Source organism: Callithrix jacchus, chromosome 11 (assembly GCF_049354715.1).
Source record: "Callithrix jacchus isolate 240 chromosome 11, calJac240_pri, whole genome shotgun sequence".
Taxonomy (NCBI): Eukaryota; Metazoa; Chordata; class Mammalia; order Primates; family Cebidae; genus Callithrix; species Callithrix jacchus.
The window spans coordinates 67,697,903-67,722,096 of NC_133512.1; the positions used below are offsets into that span (position 1 = coordinate 67,697,903).

A 24,194-nucleotide genomic window follows, 5' to 3' on the forward strand; every position below is an offset into this window, starting at 1 on the left:
AATAAACTACATTGTTTCCCATTATCTGGTTAAGGTTATGGGAAAAGGACAATTTACCTTTGTGATGGAATATTATACTAAATATTTATGGAAGTATTATGCTGTTATGTCTGTTAAGGTCTTCACGACTTCCCATCAGCATAAGAAATGCTGAAAAAATGTCATGCCTTGCCTATCCCCTTCCCTGACCTTCAGAAAAAATAAGTTGTCACAGGCAGAGCACAATGATCTTCTTTGCTTTCTTATTCTATTTGTGGCAAAAATAAAATAATATTGAACTTATTTTATTGAACTGAACTGCTGAATTCCCTGAATTGTTTTACGGACAAGAGGTTTTCTTCAGGGTAAAATACAGTAAAAACATAGGGATCACTAAGATTTCTTTTTCATTCATTTCACTCATATTTGTGTGTTGAAGAGGTGATTATAGTTCTGACGTAGCCTACTCTGTGGGGTCATGTTTGTCAGGTTCAAATGGAAGCAGAACCTAGATGCAAAAAAAATGTTAACTTTATTACCTAAAATTTTAGTGCAAAGCAGCACCAGAATTGGAAACCAATCTGTCTGATTTACAAGTGCATGTTCATTATACCATAGCTCCAAAGTAATTGATTGTACCTGTAGGCTTTTCTTTCGAATATTGAAGTCGGTTCATTCATCTAAGTCTCCTATTTTCAATAGGTATTGTTAGAAAATTCAAATGATTATCCTGATCCTTTTGATATGCTAAGAACCTTTTTTTGAAGATGGCAGGTAAAACACCTAGAGCGATAATTGAATTGTCAACATAGGTATAATACAAAAATTTGCTAATCCTTATTGGGTGTTAATTATTTGAACATTAATCACATAACTCATGCATATTTTATTTGGATTAGCTATTGTAGATCTCTATTACCCTTTTATTAAAAAGGAAAATCTTGACTTGCATTAGCTGAAGAAGTTGTTTTGGAATGTAGTAATATTTGTTTAAATGATGTCTGTAAGTCAAATCTTGGTATTTAAACATGAGCCTAACTGAACTGTTACGTGATCCCCGATGGTTTCTTTTTAAAGCTATTAAAACAAAATTCCTCATAATTTCAGAAAACAAATTTTACCTTTAATTTGCAATAAATTTGCATCTAGGAAGCAAATTACAGGTATTTTTGGAGAAATATATGTGGCTATTGATTAGGTTGGTAGAATTATCTTTATATACTGTATAATTACACAGCTTTTATTAGAAGTTCATATCGCCCGACAGAAGTCAATGCTAATGGAAAAGATAAAGATATGACAAAAAGTAAAGGTTGAGAATGAATAGACCTTCAAGGGAGCTGATCTTTCTCTGATCTGATAAAACCTCTTTCATTCTCTGTCCTTCCCCCTGCAGACCACTGCATCTCAAAAGTGTTTTTTACTGATTAGCAATAATCTCTCAGGATTTGAGGACAAGACCTCTAAAGATGGCTCCCAACAAAAATACGATTTTTGTTGTTGCTGCTGGTTTTGTTTTTGATTTTTTAGTAATTTCTAAAATTTTACCGGGGATTTTTTTATGAACCTGAAGTAGAATTTTTGTGTTTTGGTTTTGATACTAGTTTGTCTTCATATATTCTGTGACAACACTTTTGATGGGTTTTATGGGAATTTAAAGAATGGCCTTGTGGAAGGAGCATAAGCTTTGGAGTCAGAAAGTCTATGGTCAAGTCTATTTTGTTATAGTTTTAAGTCCTTAAAATCTTTATAGTGATTTTTTATTTTAAATGTTCAAACCGATGTTTGAACATTTAAAACCAATGTATCCATGCATTCTTAACACATCTACTACTTTGTATAAATACTTGATATCTAAAATATTTTTATTTATACACATGGTATCTCATTTACAATAAAGCCATTTAATGAACCTTGCTGAATATCTTAATATTAGCAGAATTAAGTTTCAAATTTTTCTCATATGGATTCATTGTAAGCCAGGTTGTTTATTTCTGTGTGGTGCTCAGTCTGGTTTTAAGGTCTGATACTATATATACTGTGCTGTAAATTAGAATTTTCTTTCTCTGAAGTAATTTACTGTTACAGGATATACTTATTTAGCCAGCTATAGAAACAAGGATGTTCTATTGAGCAGATACTCATATTTTATTGTATATTTTATGTCTCTTTTTAATTTTTTTTTTTTTTTTTTGAGACAGGGTCTTGCACTGTAGCTGAGGCTGGAGTGCAGTAGTACCATTATAGATCACTGTAACCTTGAACTCCTGGACCCAAGTGACTCTCCTGCCTCAGCCCCCTGAGTAGCTGGGATTATAGTCATGTGCCACCCTCCTAGGCTAATTTTGTTATTTTTTAGAGACAGGATCTCTCTATGCTGCCCAGGCTGGTCTTGAACTTTTGGATTCACCAAAGAGATTTTCCTGCCTCACCTTCCTAAGTGTTGGCATTACAGGCATAAGCAATCCACCTGGTATTCATCAGACTTAATACTATTCACCTGCAGAATTTAATGGTAGCTCATTAGCTTTAAAAATGAAATGTCACTTGACTATAACAGAAAGAAGTTAATTAAAGGCTTAAAATGTCTAGAAGACATGTCAGTTTTCTTTAAGTAATGACCAGCTGGTTATTTGCTGCAAGAAATACCACCATCCAGTTACTGTTGACTCTAGTCCCAGGACAGACTAAGTATCTAAAATTTAGTATTATATGCTTTCCCATGAAATTTCCTAGTTAAAAATATTTATTAATTTCTTCATGAACAAATGAGTAAACAGGAATAGATTTTTCATGATTATGTATTTCTAGAATTCAAACCTAGGGATATAAAATTTAGCAACTTCCAAGCTTCAGACCAGCTTTTACAAATACATGTCTTTGGTATACATAACTTCATGCCTTTATGTTTCTAAAATTTTTTTCAGAATCTTGCAATCCATGGCATTTACTTTATAAAGTTAGTGTTCAAAATACATATATTATAAATCTGATTTGGACTCTTTTTCTCCTAGGGAATTGTTACAGTTTCTTGCCATTGTACCTCTGTTCCTCTGGAAATAGTTAACTGTGATGATTACTGTCATTATAACTTATTAAACATGGATTATATTTATGTCATAAGCCACACGATTCTAGGATAGATCAGTCACATTGCACTTGCTCATGCACTCCCAAGGAGGAAAGATCTTGGTAGAGTTACAGCTGGTGCCTTGGAAACTGTGCATACTATGTTTTGTGTGCTGAAACAGCATCTTCCTTCTGTGTATTGTGAAGAAAAATTTTAGTATTCTCTAAGACACAAAGACATTTTAAAGTTCTAATATTAATCTAAAAAAGTTTAGTGTTTTGTGCAGTATTTTAAGTTCCAGAAATCAAGTTGTTGTTTGTCTCATAATTGTAAACATTTAGTTATTATTATACTGCTTTTTAAAAATAGGGGAAGGTTTATGTTGTGAATTTTGTCAAGACAACATCTTTGGCCAGGCAGGATAGCTCCTGCTTGCAATACCAGCACTCTTGGAGGCCGAGACAGGAGGATCATTTGAGGCCAGGAGTTTGAGAACCCATATTTATTAAAAAAAAAAAAAAAAAAAAAAATCTGGGCTTCTTAACTCACACCTGTAGTCCCAGCTACTTGGGAAGCTGAAGTGGAGTGATTGCCTGAGCCCAGGAGGTCACGGCTACAGGGCTGCAGTAAGCTATGGTCACACCACCATACTCCAGTTTGGGAGACAGTGAGAGAGCGACCCTGTCTCAATACAAAGAAAGAAAAAGCCTTCATGCTTATTTTCTTATTTTGTCCTCTCTTTCTTTATCTTCCCATACTAAAGTGTTTCTGTAAAGATGCTGCCTCCATTTTCATTCCCTTAGCCATTTTATTTTTTTGCTTCATTTGAATTTGAATTTGAGTTTCCAAAAGTGTTATGATGCAGTGTTACTGAAATGTATATGCTTGTCCTTTGGCTTTGCTCTTTAGTTTTTGTTTTCATAGGGAGAGGTAGCCTTCTTTTGTTTCCTCTACCTGGTACAATTTCTGACATTTACTAGCTCCTTATATACTTTATTTCTGCTTAGTAGTGAGAACCAAAACCATTGTCCTTTTAGCACACTATGGTAGATTTCCACTTAAATTTAGCTTAGGGACTCTTAAATTGAAACCTCCCACTAGGCAATATTATAGAGTCACTGATAAAACCTATGTAATGGCTTAGAAAAATGAATAGATTATAATAAATCACAGGGTTAGAAGCCAATCCATTAATATAAAAACCAGTCTAGAAGGATGTTTACATTATCCTGTGTAGACTAGACCTCCATAGGAAGAACTTATTCTGAGGAATAGTTCATAGATCACTAATATCATGAATCAATAAACCACTCAGATTTGTAATTTTTTAAACCTGACCTGATAATTTCTATACCTTAATGTGTGGGTTTAATACATTTGTTATATTTACTTTTCTGTTTGCTCAGTTCTATCACTATCTTCTAGTTGCATAATAAGGCAAGTCGCAAATAAACTCAACACTGCACTATTTTCTCAAGGGGATCCAGGGAGAAAGTAGAACCATTACTCTTTGAAGTTGACAGCTGACATATATATTGTTTACTGTGTGCCAGACACTGTTCTAAGCACTTTATATGTAATAATTGATTTACTCCTTTCAATAAGCCATGAGGCAGACTTTCACATTATTCAAATGAGAGAATGGGAGATGAGTCTTAACTTTTCCCAAGATTTCACAGCTAGTGATTTGCAAGGGCTGGTATTCAAATCCAGGCGATCTGGTTCCCTATTCTGTGTTCCTAACCATTAAATGTTACTGTGTTATGAAAGCCTATCACATGAAGAACATCATAATGAAGTTGAAAAACAAAAAGAGAAAATCCTAAAAGCTACTGGAATGGGGAAAAACAGTTTATCTATAAAAAGTGATTAGCAGGCTGATATTAGCAATGTCATCTCCAACTGAACCTAATGGAATAGCATTTCAAAAATGCTATAGGAAAATAAGTGGGCTTAGAATTCTTAACTACTTTAGCATACACGATTGAAGGTCAAATAAAGCAATTTTCAGATGCACAAATCTTCTATCAAAGATTATCACTGAAAAAACTACTAAAGATGTACTTCAGCACAGAGTTATTTCTGCTTTTGTAGCTTTTGGTAAAAACTCAATTATGTGATTAAGAAGGTGCCTAGTATATTGTTTAGTGAATATTAATCTCAGTATCATTTTGTTAGAGAAATGTATGCTATAAAGGTATTTACTAAAAATACCATTCTACCAAAATTAATATGCTCACGTTTTTTTTTTCTAAAAACAGAAGTGTTAGTCATTGAAAGAAAGCACTCACTGAGGACACTACAGCTGATAATGGCAGAGGAAACAAACTCAATGGTATTCAAGAATAGTGTATTATTTTTATTCCTAAAGAGTAAATATATATAATACATCAACTTTAGTAGGTTAGATTACTAAATGATTTAGAATTTATGAGTCATAAATAAGGATCCTCTTCTACTTTTTATGTCCTCATAATTGATGAGAAAGCCCAAGCATTTTATATAACAATTCCATATTATGTGGCCATTTGAATTCTAAGATTTATTGTTTGTTTTTCAGCGCCTGGCATTGGAAGCGGAGAAAGTCCAAGCAGCTCACCAGTGGAGGGAAGATTTTGCAGTAAGAACTCCTTTTAACTACTTGATTTCAGTAGCTTGACATAATTGTGTATGGATAATGATGTTCATATTAAAATGAACACAATGATGAAATCTATGATGATATGGGACTGAAAAATAACCATACATGTTGCTTTTGAAAGAAATTGCTTTTGGGTAATCAGGGCCAATTAAGTTGGCCAAAATGTACTTTCTTATGTTCCATATTACAAAAAAAAATTCCTTAAAATGTACTACCATAATTAAAGGTACGTTATTTATAAAATACATTAAAATACCATACATTGTAATGTCTGATTAACTACTTCAGTAGTTGCCTTTAACTACTTTGAGTTTGTAAGAAGCAGTCACCTTGATGGTAGGCGGCATGATGAAAGTGAGAATGAATGTATTAAACTTCTTAAAATGTAATTAGCTTCACGTTAGCTAGAAGTAATCTCTCTTCAACTCTGGCCTACTTTGAGAAATGCCAGCTGACATTAGCAGTTGCATGTACTTTTTTTTTTTTATAAACTTGTTTTGTGCACTAAGAGTTACTAGTTTATAGAAATAACAGAAATTCTCCTTGTGATAAGGTCTGCGTATCTATTATCCTCTTATAGCCAAGTGGCACAGTAAAAAATAATCTTTCCTTAATAATTAAAAGGTACTTCTGTTACATATTTCAGTGATTATAATTGTAGTGAGAGAAAATCCTTATAATTTCTTATCACAGAAACCTTCCAGACAACTCATTTTGGTGATATAACAAACTCCCCTCTACCTTTCCATATTTAAAATAGGTTTAGAATGTAAATGATGGCTTAATTGTACTCTTTGCAAAGCAAAAGTCTCAAATTTGAAGGTATGTGGTTGTGTTTCAGTAGCCACTAAACTAAGGTTGAGGAATTAGCACTTCTTTGTGTTTATATGATTATGTTGAATATCAAAGGAAAATATATTAAAGTATATTTAATTCACTTAAATGATAATACAGTCTTCCATTCTTGATACTTGTGATATTATTTATTTTTACTATCTTTTTCGTTAATTTATGTTAAAATACATAAATTAGCGGAAAAGATTTTTAATATCTTAACTAATTTATGTTAAAATACAAATATTAATGAAAAACATAGTAAAAATAAGTAATATTGACAACTGCCCAGTTTGTTTGATTCTCTACTAAACTGATCATATTACTTAAGCTGATTGGTATTAATATTATGTAGGTATTGGCTTTGTCTACAGTCTTTGTCATATATAGGTTAAAGAATATCAATTTGCTACCCATGACTTATTAAGGAAAAAAGTCAATGATTAAGCTAAAAACATAAGCTCCTAGAGCATTGAACAAATAGTAAGTGCAGCCAATGAATGAAGAGGCTTACAATATAGTTAGTTGCTTATAGATAAAAATGAATTTTTTTTTTGTTTTTGCAAATAGGCAAAAAGCAAAACAAATCTAGCTAAATAAATATGTTTGATTAACCACAGTAAATATAAATTACTCTTCCCTCATCTCCCACAACATAAAGCATGCATGGTAAAGGCAGTGTAAAGTTATAACAGATGTACAGCTAGTTCATGTTTTCTACCTAGCGTGGATGTAACACCCTTAATGCTGTTTTAGTTTGACTCTTCAATAATTTGGAGAACTCAAAAAGGACATACCAAATCAGCCTCTGAAATACATAGATTATATATTTGCTGTTCAAAACACCCTTTTTCTTTGCATTTAAGGTCATTTGGTAGTATTTTAAGTAGTCATTTATTAGTTGTATGTCTTTTTCACTTTTTTAAGAAGCAATAGTGTGGAAAAAAATAACTTGACAAGTGGGTTTTTAGTAATGCCTGTATCGCTGGTGTTGTTTTATTGATTGATTGATTTCAAGACATAAGATTTCCTTTACTAGATATATTGTAAACTGTTTAATATTGAGCTCATTAATACTCATTAATACTCAATACTAACATTTGGCAATGATTTTCTTTTCTATATTGGGGTAATGGGTGACCACAAAACAAACATAACACAAAAACTTTTAATTTACGTTTGCTATTACCATATTTTATTGACTGTAAAAGTCATTCTATTTATTTGGCTTATTTGTAAGAAAAAGCCAGTTAGCTAGGTGTGGTGACTCACACCTGTAATCCCAGCACTTTGGGGGGCCTAGGTGGGTGGATCACTTGAGGCCAGAAGTATGAAACCAACCTAGTCAACATGGTGAAACCCTCTCTCTACTAAAAATACAAAAATTAGCTGGGTGTGGTGTCATGCACCTGTAATTCCAACTACTTGGGAGGCTGAGGCAGGAGAATCGCTTAAAAGCAGGCTGTGGAGGTTGCAGTGAGCCAACATTGCACCACAGCACCACTGAAGCCTTGGCAACAGAGAGAGATCTCATTCCCCTCTTACCCCCCAAAAAAACCACTTAAATTATGATGCATCAGCAATTATATGCTGTATTCTTAGAGATGTCAAAATGTGCAAAAAATTATCTTGAAATGTAACCCCTGTTATGTACAATTTCAGTGCTTATATCCATGTAGCACTTATGCTAAAGAACATTGTGCAAGGGGACAAATGAGTCCCACAATGATAAAGCTGTTACTAAATCTTGTGTGATCAAATAGAAAATGAATTGTTTGCCCAGTAAGTATTAGGATTTCTTAGCAAATAGTGGTCACCATGTGGGAGAATTCTTTAACAAATTCTGTTCCTAATTCCCCGTGGTTACCTCACAATTGATTTAGGGCCGACAACATACTGATTGACACCAAAAGAGACTGTTAAAGGGAGAACAAGTTAGACCACTTGAGAGACCTGTCAACTGATTCCCTGAGCATCCTTCCTGAAGGACTGTGAATGATAGTGACAGGACACACGTCCGTCACAGTTTGCACACTGAGAATTGCTTTTTCCCATATCTTGGCAGCCCATACGTAGTCTTTATGATAGCCCTTCCCTTTGAAATGCCATAGAGTGATAGAACGTTTAGATAGTGGTAGTTTTTGTGCTTGGAGATTAGAACCTGAATGAAGATTATATAATGTTAAGACTCAAATAAGTAAAAAGTACAAAAATAAAACACTCCCCTCAGCCTTTTTTGTTCCTAATAAACTGGATGGTGCTTTAGTACACAGATAGAGCAAGGTTAAATAAATCCTTCAAGACTAGAATAGAAGACAGTTCAAATTCATGGTTGGAAATTAGAAATCATTAACATTAAATCTATTTTGTGAAAGCACACAAAACAATTGTAAATTTTCTCAGTATTTTAAGTAAACATTTAAAAATGTTTAATTTGAAGTTAAATGCTACCATCTTTGAAAAGGTCCTTCTTTTATAATTCTTTGATTTATAATTTCAATTATAATTCTTTCATCTTTTAAGGTATTTAACAATGTGCATTGGTGCAATATTTCTTTAATGCCACCCTTTAATAATTTAACACCAAGATGATTTAGAAGGCAGACATAATTTCCTAAAAGGTACATTAACATTTCAAAGAGAAATGTAATATTCTGTTTCTTCCTCAAGTGTAAGTAGGCAAGTTTCATTAATATTACTTAGGCAAAATGTTGATTAACATTCCCTACTGTGTAATGTAGGGAAATCTCATGAACAACAAGAACAAAAGGCAAAGCAGTAATATGCTGGCAACAACAAAGGGCTCATGCAATTCACACTCTCCCTCAGCTCCCTTCAATTCCCAACTGAATATGCAATTGAGGGAACAAAGGGTGTACACTCTAAATGGATTAAGATTTATGTGGTCATGCATTTACAAGTTCAAACTAATATTTGTAAATAAGCTATGTCTACCAGCTGCCTTCCAGGTCTCCATACAACTTATGGGTGTTAAAGGTGACATTTCATGTCATTTATGATGGACAAATTATTCTATTAAGGGCAGGTGGGAGAATCAAAAAAGAGCTTGGAATGCTAATTGTTCTGCATAAAATAATTGCTATTTCTACCAAACAGATCTTTTCCAATTGCATTTGAAATCTCATTTGATTGCATTGCAATGGTTGGTTAACTAAAGCAATTTTGTTTCCAACGAAGCTTGCAATATTAATTGTACTTACACACGTATAAACATAACGGGTGCCTAATTTGTATTTTAATAAGTAGGATCTTTATGTATGGCTTATTAGCACCAGCTTGTTACTTTGCAGGCAGAGTACAGATGTCTAGATATTGGCCAGTAAATAAAACATTTGAAGAGTCCATTTTAGCTTCAGCTTCACAGACAAACTAAATTAGAAGGTGAAAATGTTTCTAGTGAAGTTGTACGTTATTGAGTGGCAATCAGGCTAAATTACTTCTCCAGTTATAGCTTTAATTTTATAATATAAAAAATTACTCTGCCAAATCCTATTTTGAAAATGTTGATATTCTAAATTTTGTGTTTATGTGAAGTAAACTAATAGGCACTGGCATTATGTGTTTAATTATTTCATCTATCCTTATTCATTTCATGAAATTGCATCATTCTTATTGATTGTTGCAGAAACAGTTGTGAATATGTGAAATAGGAAAACACTGTATTTGTTTTGCTTGTAATTGAAGACACACAGTCACTTGGTTTGAAGTCTTGGATATGAAAGAACTGACTTTTAGGGGTAAAAAGTGAGGGTGTAGCATTGCCTTAATGACTAAATAAGTGAATTTTAATAGACCACCAAAATTATTTTAGTTTCTGGCTTTATTTAGTTTTTCTTAGTTTCCACCTTTGGTTGAAATGCCCTTTTGAAATCAAAAGCTTGTATATTTTAATGTTTTTGCAACATTTCTGCTATGTAGGGAAACAATTTTTTATTACAGCTTTTTAAGACTCTTGAGACTTTCTCTTCCTCATTAAGATAGATTAAAAGGAGCCATAATGCAAAACAGATTTATCCAAAAATTCTGGGAAACCAATGTAATAGAAAGGAGTCAGGCATATTTGTGGTGACTTACTGTATTTGTTCATGCACACATATAAATGCCATGGTAAGAGTATTACAATAACAGCATAAAGAATATTAACCATGGGCTTTAAGTTGTTAGTTATACTGGGTGATAACCCATCTCTTTTGTTTTATATATTGAAAAGAAGCAAATCATTAATTACCTAGCCAAAAACAGTGGTTTCACAGTTAACAATTTTTAGTATTTTCTAATTATTTCACTGACTTCACTTTCTCGTATTTCTATTAAAGCCGAAGTGACAATATTATGTGATAGTACAGTAGGAGCCCCTACAGTCAGATGTCGATGATATGTCCTGTGATAATGCAAATGTAGGTATAAATGGGGTGGGTACACTTCCTTCTTTCTCTTCCTCCCCTCTTTTCTCAGGAAGGGAGGGAACAGTTAAGAGGACAAGCATCCCCAACTTAGGAAATGGTATAGTAGAAGTGGTTCTCTACATTTTCAGGACCAGTCTCCTGCCTCAAGATCCTGGGATTGAGTTGATTAAAATAGTGCTAAATTATTGGGAGATCCTGGGATTGCTGACAGTGTTGTAAAAATCTCAGCCATGCAGAGCACCCGGTATCATCCTCACTGACCTTTAGGTTGGAGTAGAGTACTGCCACAGCTGGTACCAAATTGCAGCTGTCAAAAGAGGGTTTTTTGAACTCGAATTTCATTAGCCTCTCTGTAACTTGAGCTGCATTTTATTAAAATGTTTGTAACTGCTTATTTGCATTAAAATGGGAGTGTACTGTATTTCTGAACTACAAAATAAAAAGATTAAGAAAAATATATAAGCATTGCAAATTACTTCAATTTTCGTTTAATGCATAATCTAAGAAGATTTGCTCCATGTATATATTTTCGTCCATTTCACATCCTTATTCAAAAATTTTCAATGACTCTCCATTTATTAGTAGCATATACTTAGGGTATGCTAAGCCATTTATGATCTGGCCCCATCTAGCCTTTTCTAAATTTTGTATTGCATAATTTCTCCAGCAGCCATTACTGCTGTCCTGAAATTCTAAGCTCAAAGCAGAGTAAACTACTAGACATTTCCCTGGGACAATATTCTTCCCTTTACCTTTAGACGTTTTGATAATCTCTACCTAGAAATCTCTTCTCTCTCACCAATTTCCTTATGTTGATCAGCCAATGTTAGGTTTCTTGTCTAACAATGCTCTTTCTGTTTTATGTGCTCCCCAATGCCCAACATATATTTAATTCAGGTATATCCTCACTGTATAATTTTACTTTCTTCATAGTTTTAACTGCTAAAATACAAACTTCTTGGGGATAAAACTGTGGCTAATGCGTTACTAAGAAAACCATAGTCTAGTACAGTATGTGACAGAGTAGCCTGTATAAAATTTTTTAATTAAAAAATAATTACTTATAGTATTAGGATATCTGTTTTTGCTTATAAGCATTATTGTCAGTGTTACTGTGGAGATAATGAAAATTTGTTTGAACGGTACTTGTATATGTCTGAATATATTTGTACACAGCTTTGGTATAGCTATGGAGCCTTGTTCCTGGAGTTATGCAAACCTACTTTAAATTTTAGCTCTGCTAACAACTTGCTGTGAACTTTTAGCAAGATAATAGTCTATTTGAATATTATTTTTTTAAATCTAAAAACTCTTGGCTTTATTAATTCCAACAGCGTAATTATTACTGTAAGATGCTTGATAATTGTCTTTCTCTGCTGCTGTGAGCACTCCCTCTCTTCCAAGGAAAATATTTCTAGAAACCCCAGGGTTTATCTCAGGTGTTCTCAAGCAAGTTGGCACAGTCTCTCTATGGATATTTTCCTAGTCTAGTGAGCATCTGCCAGCTCCTATTACTGTTGTGCTATATTTGCCATCACAGCATCCCAAACTGTGAAGGCTTTGAGCTGGATTCAAAGTGCTCTATGCAAAAAAATGAGGTGAATGCCCCTATTTTCAACCCAAGAGGTTTTTAATAAGAGACGTGAAACTCTTTCTCATACTACCTGTGTCACAAAGTTCTGAAGAAAATGGCTCATTTATCATTTATTTAATCATTCTCTGTATAAAGGCAGAAACACCTTTCTTTATGTGTCTTTGTTTCTTACTTTATCCTTATCTTTTCAGCATTCCTGTGATTTCTTGTCCACATATTTCTCCTTCATTAGGAAACATCAGTTGATCTCTAGAAACTGAATGCATGAAAAGAGATTCCTAATAATTTGCCAACTCCAAACATATATTGTCATCATTCAGGTTGAGCCTAAGGGACCCTCTTGCTGTATACTTTCATATCTCCAAAAAGTTGTTTTTAAATTAAATGAGATTATTTATGTAAATATGCCTAACATTTTGGAAAGTCTTGAAAAATGATAATTTTAATATAGAGGCACTATCTCCTTTCAGATGTATTTCTTCAAAGAATTTGGAGAATGTGGAAACTAAGACATATTTCCATCGTCAGTCCCTGAGAACAGAACTTGGGGGAAATAACTGTATTCCCAGAGATAGATTTTGTGTGAAGAATAACATCAGATGCTGGAATAATTCCAATTTACTGTCCTTATAGATATATAAATGGCTTTGCTAATATTACCATAGTAAAGAGAAAATGTTCCAGGATTGAAGACCTGGCCTGAGAATTTTCTCCCTAAAGGGTTGACACTACAGTGAAAATTAAAGTTTTAAAATAAGGAAGCAAAGTATGAGGCACAGATGATTAAGATAGTCATGGAGTTCAGTCACTAGTGGAATACATTTTGACATTGGGAGCTACCCAGAAAAGCTGACCCTGGGGACTGAGGGCTTAGTAGACTGGCTTCAGTGGAGAGAGACCATTTGTCCAGACTGCTGAAAATGATCTGTATTGGGATTGAGAGAGTGGACATTGCAGCAAGAACCTTACTAAGAAAAGTTTTCTCTAAGTAGAAAGAAGATGCTTTTGAGAGGTCTCTTATGTAAACTTAAAGCTTTTTAACAAAGAAGAAATCCTAAAGAATATTCATTTACTTTTTTCTTCAACAAGTTCTTAAGAAATTTGTAGCTGGATGTTAGTACTGGATTTGATTTCATATTGGAGAAATGCTATCGAATGGAAGGGAATGACCAACGCTCCCCTGCTATGTAAAATGAACTTCTCCTTTAAAGCTCATGCCTTCTGTTGATAGGCTATTGGAAGGTTGGAGGATGACAAGACGATCTCTGGATTTCTTTCTCATGCTATCTTCTCTTTCATTAATCAAAGTTTTTTCACTTCATCTTTTCATCCACATGCATACTAGCTCCACTATCTTCCAATATTAAAAATATATATATTACCCCTTCTAGCTCTGTGACATTTCTTCGCTGTTTTATACTGCAAAACTCCATAAGATATGTGGGTCTATGCAGTCTTTCACCTTTACTCAGTGGCCAGCCCATTCCAGTCTGACTTTAAATTTCATCTACGATGAAGCTCTTTGTCATAGTTTACAGCTACCTACATCATCATATCGAATGAGCATGTTCTATTTATCTTCACACTTGGTGTTTTTTCATCATTTTAGTGTGCCACTTACTATTTTTGCTTTCTTCAAACATTTCTCTTAGTTATCAGGAAACCCCACTTTCCTGATTTCCTATTTCCTCACTACTCATTTCTTTTTAATCTTTTTTAGTACCTTTTTCTTTACATTACCTCTATATCTTTGATGTTGTCTAAATTTAGGGTGTGGTGACTCACGCCCATAATCCCAACACTTGGAAGGCCAAGGCATAAGGATTGCTTTAGCCCAGGAAGTCAAGATCAGCCTGGGCTACATAAGGAGAACGTGTCTTCACAACAAATTAAAAAATTAGATGAGCCTGGTAACACACACCTCTAGTCCCAGCTACTTGGCTGGGGGAGGTAGGAGGATGGCTTCAGCTCAGCAGGTCCAGGCTGTGATGAGCTGTCACTGTGCTATAGCACTCCAGCCTGGGTAATGCAGCATTTCTTCTCAACTTCCTCATACCTCCAAAATCTTATAAATTATTACTTTTACATTGTTAAGATTTGTCTTATGTTCTATAATAATAGTTCCAACAGTATTTAATCCTGATTCTATATTTGGATCAATTAAATTTTATCAGCAATACTTTTATGACAGCTCCTCCATTACCTTATTTCTTTGTTAACTTTTTCCTTTTTTATTTCATAATTTGATTGGATTTCGTTAAGTTTCTTGACCAAGGAGAGTGGTAGGATGTCTAATCTGAGTTGTTATATGATTGAGAATATCTGGCCTTTTCATTTTGGACTTGAAGTTTGCCTTGGCCAAGTATGTATTTTTCTCAAAATTTTGGGACATTGTTTTACTGTCTTTTGTCATTCATAGTGGCCAGTGTGAACTCAGAAATCAGTCTGTTTCCAGCTCATAGACTCTTCCTAAATTGAATTTTTTTTGGTCACTCGTTTCCTAATAATATATTTTTCATTCTTGAGATCGAAGTAGAAATAATATATCTTGTTTTTGATTGCTTGGTGTCTTTAAAGTTTTCATTTTATTACAGAGATAAAATTTATATGCACATTTTCAAATACCTGTGTGTGTTCTCCATCAGGAACATCACATTAATTGAGCTAAATTTTCTGTTTTTCATAACTGGTATTTTCTCATTATTACAGTCTTTTTTAAAAGTATTTTCAACTTTTAACATTTCATTTTGCATGATTTCCTAAGCCTGTCTCTAATGATGTCCTTTTCGTATGCATCTGTGCTTTGGCTGTTTTCATGGGTCTTTTTTCTTTATTCTTGTTTTCATCTGATTTTTTTCTCTGTATTCTCGCAGCTTCCTTGTCAACTTATATCAATTTATAACATCAGATTCTGGACCCCTTTATCTTTTCTTTCAGTTTTGGGGGCCATCTCTCATCACCATTTTGAAAAACAGATCTGTAATTTATCTGAGACTGAAGAATGATGGGTATATTTATCAAATGAATATCCAATTTGTCCATTTTGATAAATATTCAGTTTATCAAAGTGGATATGTTTACATATACATCCAGCATGTTGAAGACATGTTTTCATATGTAAACATACTCAGCTCTGCTGAATATATGTATGTAAATGTATATATTTATTCAGCATGACTATTTTAAGCTCTAGAAATGTCCCAAAATCATTTCTGCAATCTTAGTGTTTGTATGAATCTTGGAATTTGCTACCTTAGAAGTCAACATTTGGTGAAATCTAATAAATTTTATATTTTCATACTTTCATTTGAAAATCTGAGGTATTTATGTTTTGAGGATTTGGGGTTTTGAAAATAAAGAGCATTAGTTACACTCAGGAGAGAATAGATTACAGAATGAAAATTCTAATAAACTTAGAGTATATGTTTGGCCCTATTGCTAAATTCTTTTTTCATAATCCTGTGCTGAGGGAAAATACTATATCATATATTCAAGATGACTTAAACCTACTTCTTTGGCTAGGAGGGAAATGAAATGACTTGACAAAGGGCATTAGTGTTTCTGTTATTCTAATATCATAGATGTTAATCCTGAGGCTTCCCAGAATTATCTCCATTTTTACAGTTTTCTCTAAAGTTCTGATTTGTAAATTTAATAACCTAGGTTTTAATTCCCAAAGTTTCTTCTGTCTCACAAGTCTTTGCTTGTGGTGGCAAGGGGTAATGATGAAATACATGGATAATGGTGGAAGAAGACATGGATAATTTTGATACACAAATCAGTAAAATCACATTCTATGCCACTTTCATCAAACTGCACACAGAATAAACATGAAGAGGATGTTGCCGGATCATGGGATTCTCTGGTGTGGGAGCTTTATATGGCCTACTTGATTTTATTTCTTTTCACAGTACTCTGAAAATGTCAAGGATATTTCATTGATGATTATAAATTGTCGTAAACCATGCTCTGTGACTCACAGTAAAAACAGCAATGACAAGAAAAACCAAGGTCTAGGTACAAAAGCGTTGCTTGGCCGTGTTGCAAGCTTTGTGAGTTTAGAAACATAGGCAATTGTAGCATAATTCATAGCTGTGACTGGGAGAGCCACAGAGCTGTATCCTCCAACGACTTTACATTTCTTTAGAAGATGTAAGTTTCAAGGCTACTTGTTGAGCAACTTAAATACATCAAAATATTTTTATTTCACAGAATATAAAACATCTGTTGTGTGGTTTGATAGGAAAAAGTCCAGCCACATTTAAATCAAGAAAAAGAGAAGTCTCTGCTTTTCATTTCAATGTACCTGTTCATCCCACTTCACAAAAATTAAAAATAGTACATGATTAATAGTTTGTTTATACTTGATATTATGCATACTGATCTCTCCTTTAGTAAAAGAAAATAAGTTTAATTTACTATTATAACTAAAAATCATAGTTCTTATTTATATACTTTTAAAGATATGTGGTCAAATAAAATGGAAAAATATATATAATTTCCTCCTTTTAAAGAATATATTATTTGTGAATGTAAAGCAAAAGTTGATTACACAGAGAGAACTATTTCTGAGTTGCTTCAAGATTGATTTGTCACTTTCTTCCATGGAAAAGACTGATCTATAGCGGTAGTTTAACTTTAATTGCTTTCAGGCTCCCTTGGAGTGGTATTTGTGGCCCACAGTTGGGTTATAAAGGCTTCCTGCTGGGATAACTGATACCAAAAGTAAATAGAAACCTAGAGTAAAGAGAAGTCAACAAAACAAATACTTAAATAGCCATTATGACACTGATTGTAACTAAACTTAAAAGCAAGGTTTTTCTGAATTAAAGTAAAAGCATGGAAAATTAAATTAATCACATGTATATCAACATATTTCATTTAAAATTACTTTAAAAATTATGCTATTATCTAATTATATTTCATGTACAAATACTTTGGATCTTATATGTTAACACCAAATCTTATGGTGATATAAAAATTTGTAATTCTAAATCTACTTTTTAACTGTGAGTAAATTTAAATTTACAAGAATTAGCTATTTTACTTACCTTCTCATCTAGTGTTATTAATGTGTGACTATTAACAGTACCAAAGTGATATGCTGAGTACCTTGCTGAATATATTTCTTAGCATGATTTATTGACTGTGCTTTTCCTTGTAATTGTCTGTTTCAGCTGCTCTTCATGAAATATTCAGTAATTAAGACAGTAATTTTTATACTCATTCTTCATGCTTATGAAATTTTATATTCTGTACCTTTTCACTCGATTGACATTTTAAAAAATGTCATCAGCATTACGCTTTGGCTGGCTAGGAATAGGGAGATTTGAGGAAGCAGAGACCACTTTAGAGTCAAATCTAGATTTGATGAACCAGTTTTCTGTTTGCTAATAGAAAAAAAATACTATCTGGGAAGTTCCAGGAGGGAACATTTTTGTACAGAAGTTGAGAGACTTAGGATTTATTGTTCTCACAGTTAAATATGCTTGTTTATCAATATATTTATTTACACAAAAAATATGTGGTACATTTGTAATGTTAAAGTTAGTAAATGAGAACATAAATATGCTCTAGAGGAAGTTAACTTGAGCTTTTGTGGTAGATAGGTCTGATTTCAGATTTCATTTTTGGTATGTGCTTACTTTGAGAAATTGGCTTACCTCTCTGAATATCAGTTTTCTTGTCTGCAAATTGTAATAATGTATATCTTTTTAATATTTGTGATGAGTTCTGTATCAGATGGTATATGAGTTGATTCTTGCATTGCTGTAAAGAAATACTTGATACTGGGTAATTTAAAAAGAAAATAGGTTTAATTGGCCTATGGTTCCATGGGCTGTACAGGAACCATAGTGCTGACATCTGCCTGGTTTCTAGGGAGGCCTCAGGAAACTTACAATTATGGCAGAAGGCAAAGGGGGAGCAAGGCCTCTCCTGTGGTGGGAGCAGGGGCAAGACAGAAAGGGGAAGAGGGAGGTGCCACACACTTTACACAACCAGTTCTTCCTAGAACTCACTATCATGTGTGCAGCACCAAGGAAATGGTGCTGAACCATTCATAAGAAGCTGCCCAACGATCCAGTCATCTCTCACCAGGCCCCACCTCCAACACTGGGGGTTACAATTAGACATGAGACTTAGGTGGGGTCATAGATCCAAACCATATCAGCTGGTTTTCATAATAAGTAATCAATAAATGGATAGATATAACATTATTATTGTTTATTCCTTTTTACTAGAGATGACTCTACAAAGACCAACTAGTATTCATTTTCTATAAAAGGCAAAAGATTTATACAATCTGAAGAGAAAACAGAATATGGCATGCAGTTTTTGAATCAAATTTTATACCTCTTTAATTTCAGCACAGTTCTCTTTTTCAACTCTTTTTCACAGTTTTTTGAAATATGTGTTTCAAAAAACACATATTTATGTGAGGATGTATTTGTGTTTTATGGGTGTATCATATATATTTTCTTTTCATTTAAGTTCCAGGATACATGTGTAGAACATACCTAGGTTTGTTACCTAGGTATATGTGTGTCATAGTGGTTTGCTACACCTATTGACCTGTCCTCTAAGTTCCCTCCCCTTGTCCTTTTCCACACAACAGGCACTGGTGCGTGTTGTTCTCCTCCCTGTGTCCATGTGTTCTTATTGTTCAATGCCCACTCAGGAGTGAAGTGCACACCATACATGTCTATTAATGGAAGGAAAATCGAGTGCCAGTTACCTCAGGGTGTTTTGTTCTCTGTACAAAACTCAGATGCTTTTGAAGCATTTTGGTGTTCTGCTCATAAATATTTAAAATAATTAAAAGTGATATTAGACTATCGTCCTTCCATATGTGTGTGTGTGTGAGATATATATATATATGTAATTATATGTGTAATATATATGTAATATATATAATTATATATAAAAAACATATGCAGGTATATGGGGCATGGTGAGACACACAGACATTATTTGAAGAATCTCTTTCTGTTTGTTGAGAACGACGCCGATTATGTTTTTCATGGTCCTACAGGCTTTAGTTATAAGAAACTTATTTCTCATGGAAAAATCTTATTTATGCTTTTCATCAGACACGGAGAATCATGCTAGCGATCATGATTTTCTTTTCTCCCAGTCTGTCAAGAAGCTTAACACAAAATTTAATGCTTAATTACAGGATTACAAGTTCTGCAACAGTTATCTTTTGTCCTCTTCCAAAGTGTTTTTCTTTAAAACTATTACCGAAATATTTATTTTTAACTGTGTTGTTCAATGTTTTTTTGAACAGCACAGTTAACATAAATATTTTGGTAATAGTTTTAAAGTTTTTTAATAGCTGTTTTATAGTTTGCTTTAAGGGTAGAATTGTATACCTTAGAACAATGATGCTTAGTGGGGTTGGTTGATGCAGGGAAGGAATTTAGACAACTTTTCATCAGAGCTTTTCAAATACAATTTTCTTGATATTTCTATATATAATCCAGTCATAAATTAATGACTGGTCAATTAAACATCACGAAGTGGTCATACAAAGCTATAGTTAAAAGCTTTAAGGCATTGGAATTTGTAGTCACGATGATTGTCACACATTTATATTATATATTTAGAGATTTTATTATACACCTTTAAATAATTTGTCAATTTTAGATACAACTTTAGATCCAAGGGTCTTTTAAATGAAGACTGGAGAAAAATGGTTAAATGAGTGACTTTAGATTGTACAATTGAGCATCAGCCTTCTACTTATGGAAACTGGAATTTGAGTTTGTAATGATTAAACTTATTAGAAATAAGATCTTAAAAATATTTTATTAATCATATAATCTGTCACCTAGCTCTTTCAAGTTTCCTGTTTTGTTTATATATGACTGGTTTGCCTTTAGTTTCCAAATTTAAGTGTCTAGATTTTTTTTAAATCTCAGTTTTAATTCCTCATTAATTCCTGAGAGAGCTAGGCTCCTGGTCATCTCAACAGAATAACTGATGGCAACAAAAATTCATAAAGAAAAAAATTACTTAAGGATCACTTAAAATGCTGAGTTTGCAGGTTTTGCCAAGGTCTCAGCCTTTCATATACCTTTGACATTAAGAATAGTGCCTGTCTGAAAGTAATTTCATTTGATCTAGTGTGCAAGTCTAGAAGGATTGCACAGTGTACTTTCAGTGTAAGTGGATGGCCAATCGGGTCACAGAAATCAGCCTCGGTGGTCAGTGGGATGGCAGATATTATAGCCATGTTTCCCTCTTATGAATTTCCTCAAAAATTAATAAATTGCTAAATTACCAATGTAACCATTTTGATATTGCTTTAGAATGTTTCAGAATGAGAACTTAAATGAACAGTGCCCCGTAATTCTTCTATACGTAAAATTGAAAGTACCATTGAAACATACAATACATTTAACTAAAGATTTATTCCAGTTTTGAAAAACAGAAATACACCTTGGCTTTTCTGGGTAATTAAGTTGTCTAAGGGCTTTGGCTGTTTGCAATTTTGATGTTATTCCTTTGGGATTATGTTCCTGACTTAACTTCAAAGGTAGTGTTTAGTGATATATAGCATTCTCACCCATCCCAATTTCTGCAACAATACTGGAATTTTAAAAATTATCAGAAATAATATAAAACCCATATAAATAATACCATCTTATAAATGAAAGTTGCCAGATATAGTGCATAAAAACACAGGGTTCCCAGTTACATTTGAATTTCAAATAACAATATCTTTTGTGGAAGTTTGGAACATACTTTTACTAGAAAGAATTCATCATTTAATATTCAAATTTAATTGGATGTCCTGTATTTTTTCTGGTAAATCTACAAATATTAAGATTTTCTCAAGTATTAACTTTTTCTCAATGTTTTAAGAAAATTCTTAGTCTGAGCTCAGCTTTGTATATTTATTAAGGTCTAATTTTTTTGAGGGGGTAACAATCTCTAAACAATTTCTAGACAATAGGTCATTATATTAATATAACTGTGGTTTTTGTATCATTTACATGATGGTGAATGGAAAGCATATTATTATATTAATATTTATAAGCTTTGATTAATCATTTTTAGGTTTATCTTGTTCTCTGTCAATATATAGCTTGATACATTTAACTTTGGAATATAAAGCTTAGATGTAATTTCACTTGATCTGCTTTCAGTTCATTTGTCTGCTATGTTTTTACTAAACAGTCCACGAAAGTGGACAAAAGTATACAACATGTTGGAGGAAAAAACATCTCTTTCTACTTTTGTGGAGAGAGAATTGTGTCTTAAAAGGTTAATTAAGTGCTAATACATTTTCTTCATTCTTCTCATCTGGATATTAACTTTGAAATTGCTTGCTTCTTTAAATGTAAAATATTTTTCATACTGAGTTTCTTATGTGCTAGAAAGAAGTTAGTATGATCAAAAGCTGAGTACGTTGATGTGTTTCTTTGTTCAGCAACACATCTGGAATCACAGTTTAAAATGTGGACAACTCTATAATTGGCTCAGCTTCTCTGCAATATTTTTGCTCTCCCCCAAGTGACACCAGCCTCTTAGGATTGAAGTAGTTTTATTTAGTTAAGTCCTTTAGCTGTTCAGTTTATCTTCTTTTTACCGCAATTTCTTATTTAAAAACCGTCTAAATTTCTTCATTTATACTGCTCTGAATTTGGAATTCTTTGCCTAATTGATAAATGGGAAGCCAAAACAACTGAGGATACATTGATTTGTTTGCAGCCACGGACTGAGAATTGCACCAAGGAAAAATAATGTAGATTTTTAAATTTGTCATTCACTGCATCTGTATTGCCATGATTCAGCCTTTCCTTGGTACAACTTTCTCTGTAATTTTTTTGAAAAATTATAAAGATATTTATTTAGTACTATAAAGAAAAGAAAGATTGCATTTTCTAAACAATTATGCATTATGAAATTAAAATAACTCCTATGAAAATATGCCAGAGGAATGAAGCATAGTCCACAGAATTTCCTTTTATTGCTTCTCCTTTCTTTTTTTTTTAAATTTGGACAAGAGATGAAATAAAGCATACAATTTAACTAGGACTATGTTGAAAGTCTTTTGAATTTGTTGAGAATCTTTTGGATTGCTGTTTTCAGAAATTAACATTTTAACAATTATGCATGTTTTAATGAGAGACAAGTTATCTCTGAATCAGTAAACTGTTTGAATTTAAAAAGCTCTTTGAAATATAACTTAATACAGTTACTAGAGCTAGGCTAATGAAACATAAGCTATTAGACATTTTTGTTTCCAAGCAATTATATATTATTCAAATGTGCTTCTAAAATGTCTGAAGCTGTTTTATTTTCTTCCTTCTGCAACAGCTTTCCTTTCTTTGTACTGTTAACAAAAATATTTTTATAAAGAAGCAGTACAGATTTAAACTGTAATCTATGCCCTATAAAAACACTGATTTCCATTTTAACTACAAATGAATGCGGTCTAATTATATTAATGAAAGATAGCAGCAATTGATCTATAGCAGGTAATTTATGTTATAATGGGGAAATTGCCGGCTTGTATTTGGGAGGTGGAAAGGGGTTGATTTAGGTTAGTTTGCGGATGTTTCTATTGCAAACACCTGTCCTTGGAACACAGTCATTACTTTTCAGGAATAAATGAATATACCTTAACTTGACCTTTCAAGATAGAAAAATAATGAAGTTCTTCTTTTTACATTTTTACATGCTTCTACAAAAATATGTTTCAGATTTTTTTTTTAAAAGCTTTCCTTTATTTTCAGAATATAGAGATGTCTCTTTAAGTTCTGTTGGGTGCTCACATGTGAAGCAAAGTAATCAATGGCTTAATGGTGGGGTGGAGGGGGAAATAGATGAACCCAGTTATTAGGTTTTTTTATGTGATCTAAAGCAAAGCAGTTAGTGGAAAGTCCAAAACTTAAAAGTGGAAGAATTCTAGAGACCATATTTGTGAATTGAGTAATCATTTCACAGGGGAAGAACCAAAGCCTTGGGAAGCCACATTGCTACTAGTCAATGTTTAAAGTCATGTAAGCATTTAGCCATGTGCTCAGTAAGCATTTTAAAACACTCACTGTGTGCCCATAGTAGATGCTGTTGGTTCCCTGCTCACATCTCCTCAGCGCTTGCACATGCCCACGTGCACACACACACACACACTTGTGCACAGGCATAGACAAGCAAATACTCTTATAGCTTCCTACTCTAAGCATCTGCACATCTCGGCCTTGAGGGCTTTCTCCGTTGGCCAGAATGTGCTTGAGTGAACATTCTCTGTGACAGTTAGTATGGATGGATACTACCTGAGCTGCCTCATTCTTTGGATATGACAGTTTTGAGTGAAGTTCTATATAGCCTCCCCAAGGTTTTTAGGGAAATTGAGTCCCAGTTGTCCACCTGCTCTTGACCACACATGGTGTTGAATTCTTTCACCTTGGTGTCTCCTGGGATCACCTCCTGAATAAATTACCTATACTCAAATCCTGGTCTCAGTGTCTGTTTCTGGGAAACCAAACCTAGGACAGTGTTAACCAGTCGAGGAACATCTTGTCGGTGGAGTATTAAGATATTTCGTCAGATGATTCAACCACCTTATGAGGGAGGCAGGCTTGTTTAGTAGTCACTGACACGTAAGCTGTGATGGGTCTTGGGCCAGGCATTGAGCTC

At 33.4% G+C, this 24,194-nt stretch overlaps 1 protein-coding gene across 26 annotated transcripts in view; it reads left to right on the forward strand.

Annotated features, from left to right (window-relative positions):
- Nucleotides 1–24,194, forward strand: part of CACNA2D1 (calcium voltage-gated channel auxiliary subunit alpha2delta 1) — a 500,040-nt gene that overhangs the window by 269,706 nt on the left and 206,140 nt on the right. For all 26 annotated transcript variants that reach the window (XM_035253974.3, XM_035253976.3, XM_078342985.1 and 23 more), the window contains exon 4: nucleotides 5,610–5,669. In XM_035253974.3, the coding sequence (XP_035109865.1) occupies nucleotides 5,610–5,669 (60 nt within the window). The remainder of the gene's footprint in view (nucleotides 1–5,609; nucleotides 5,670–24,194) is intronic.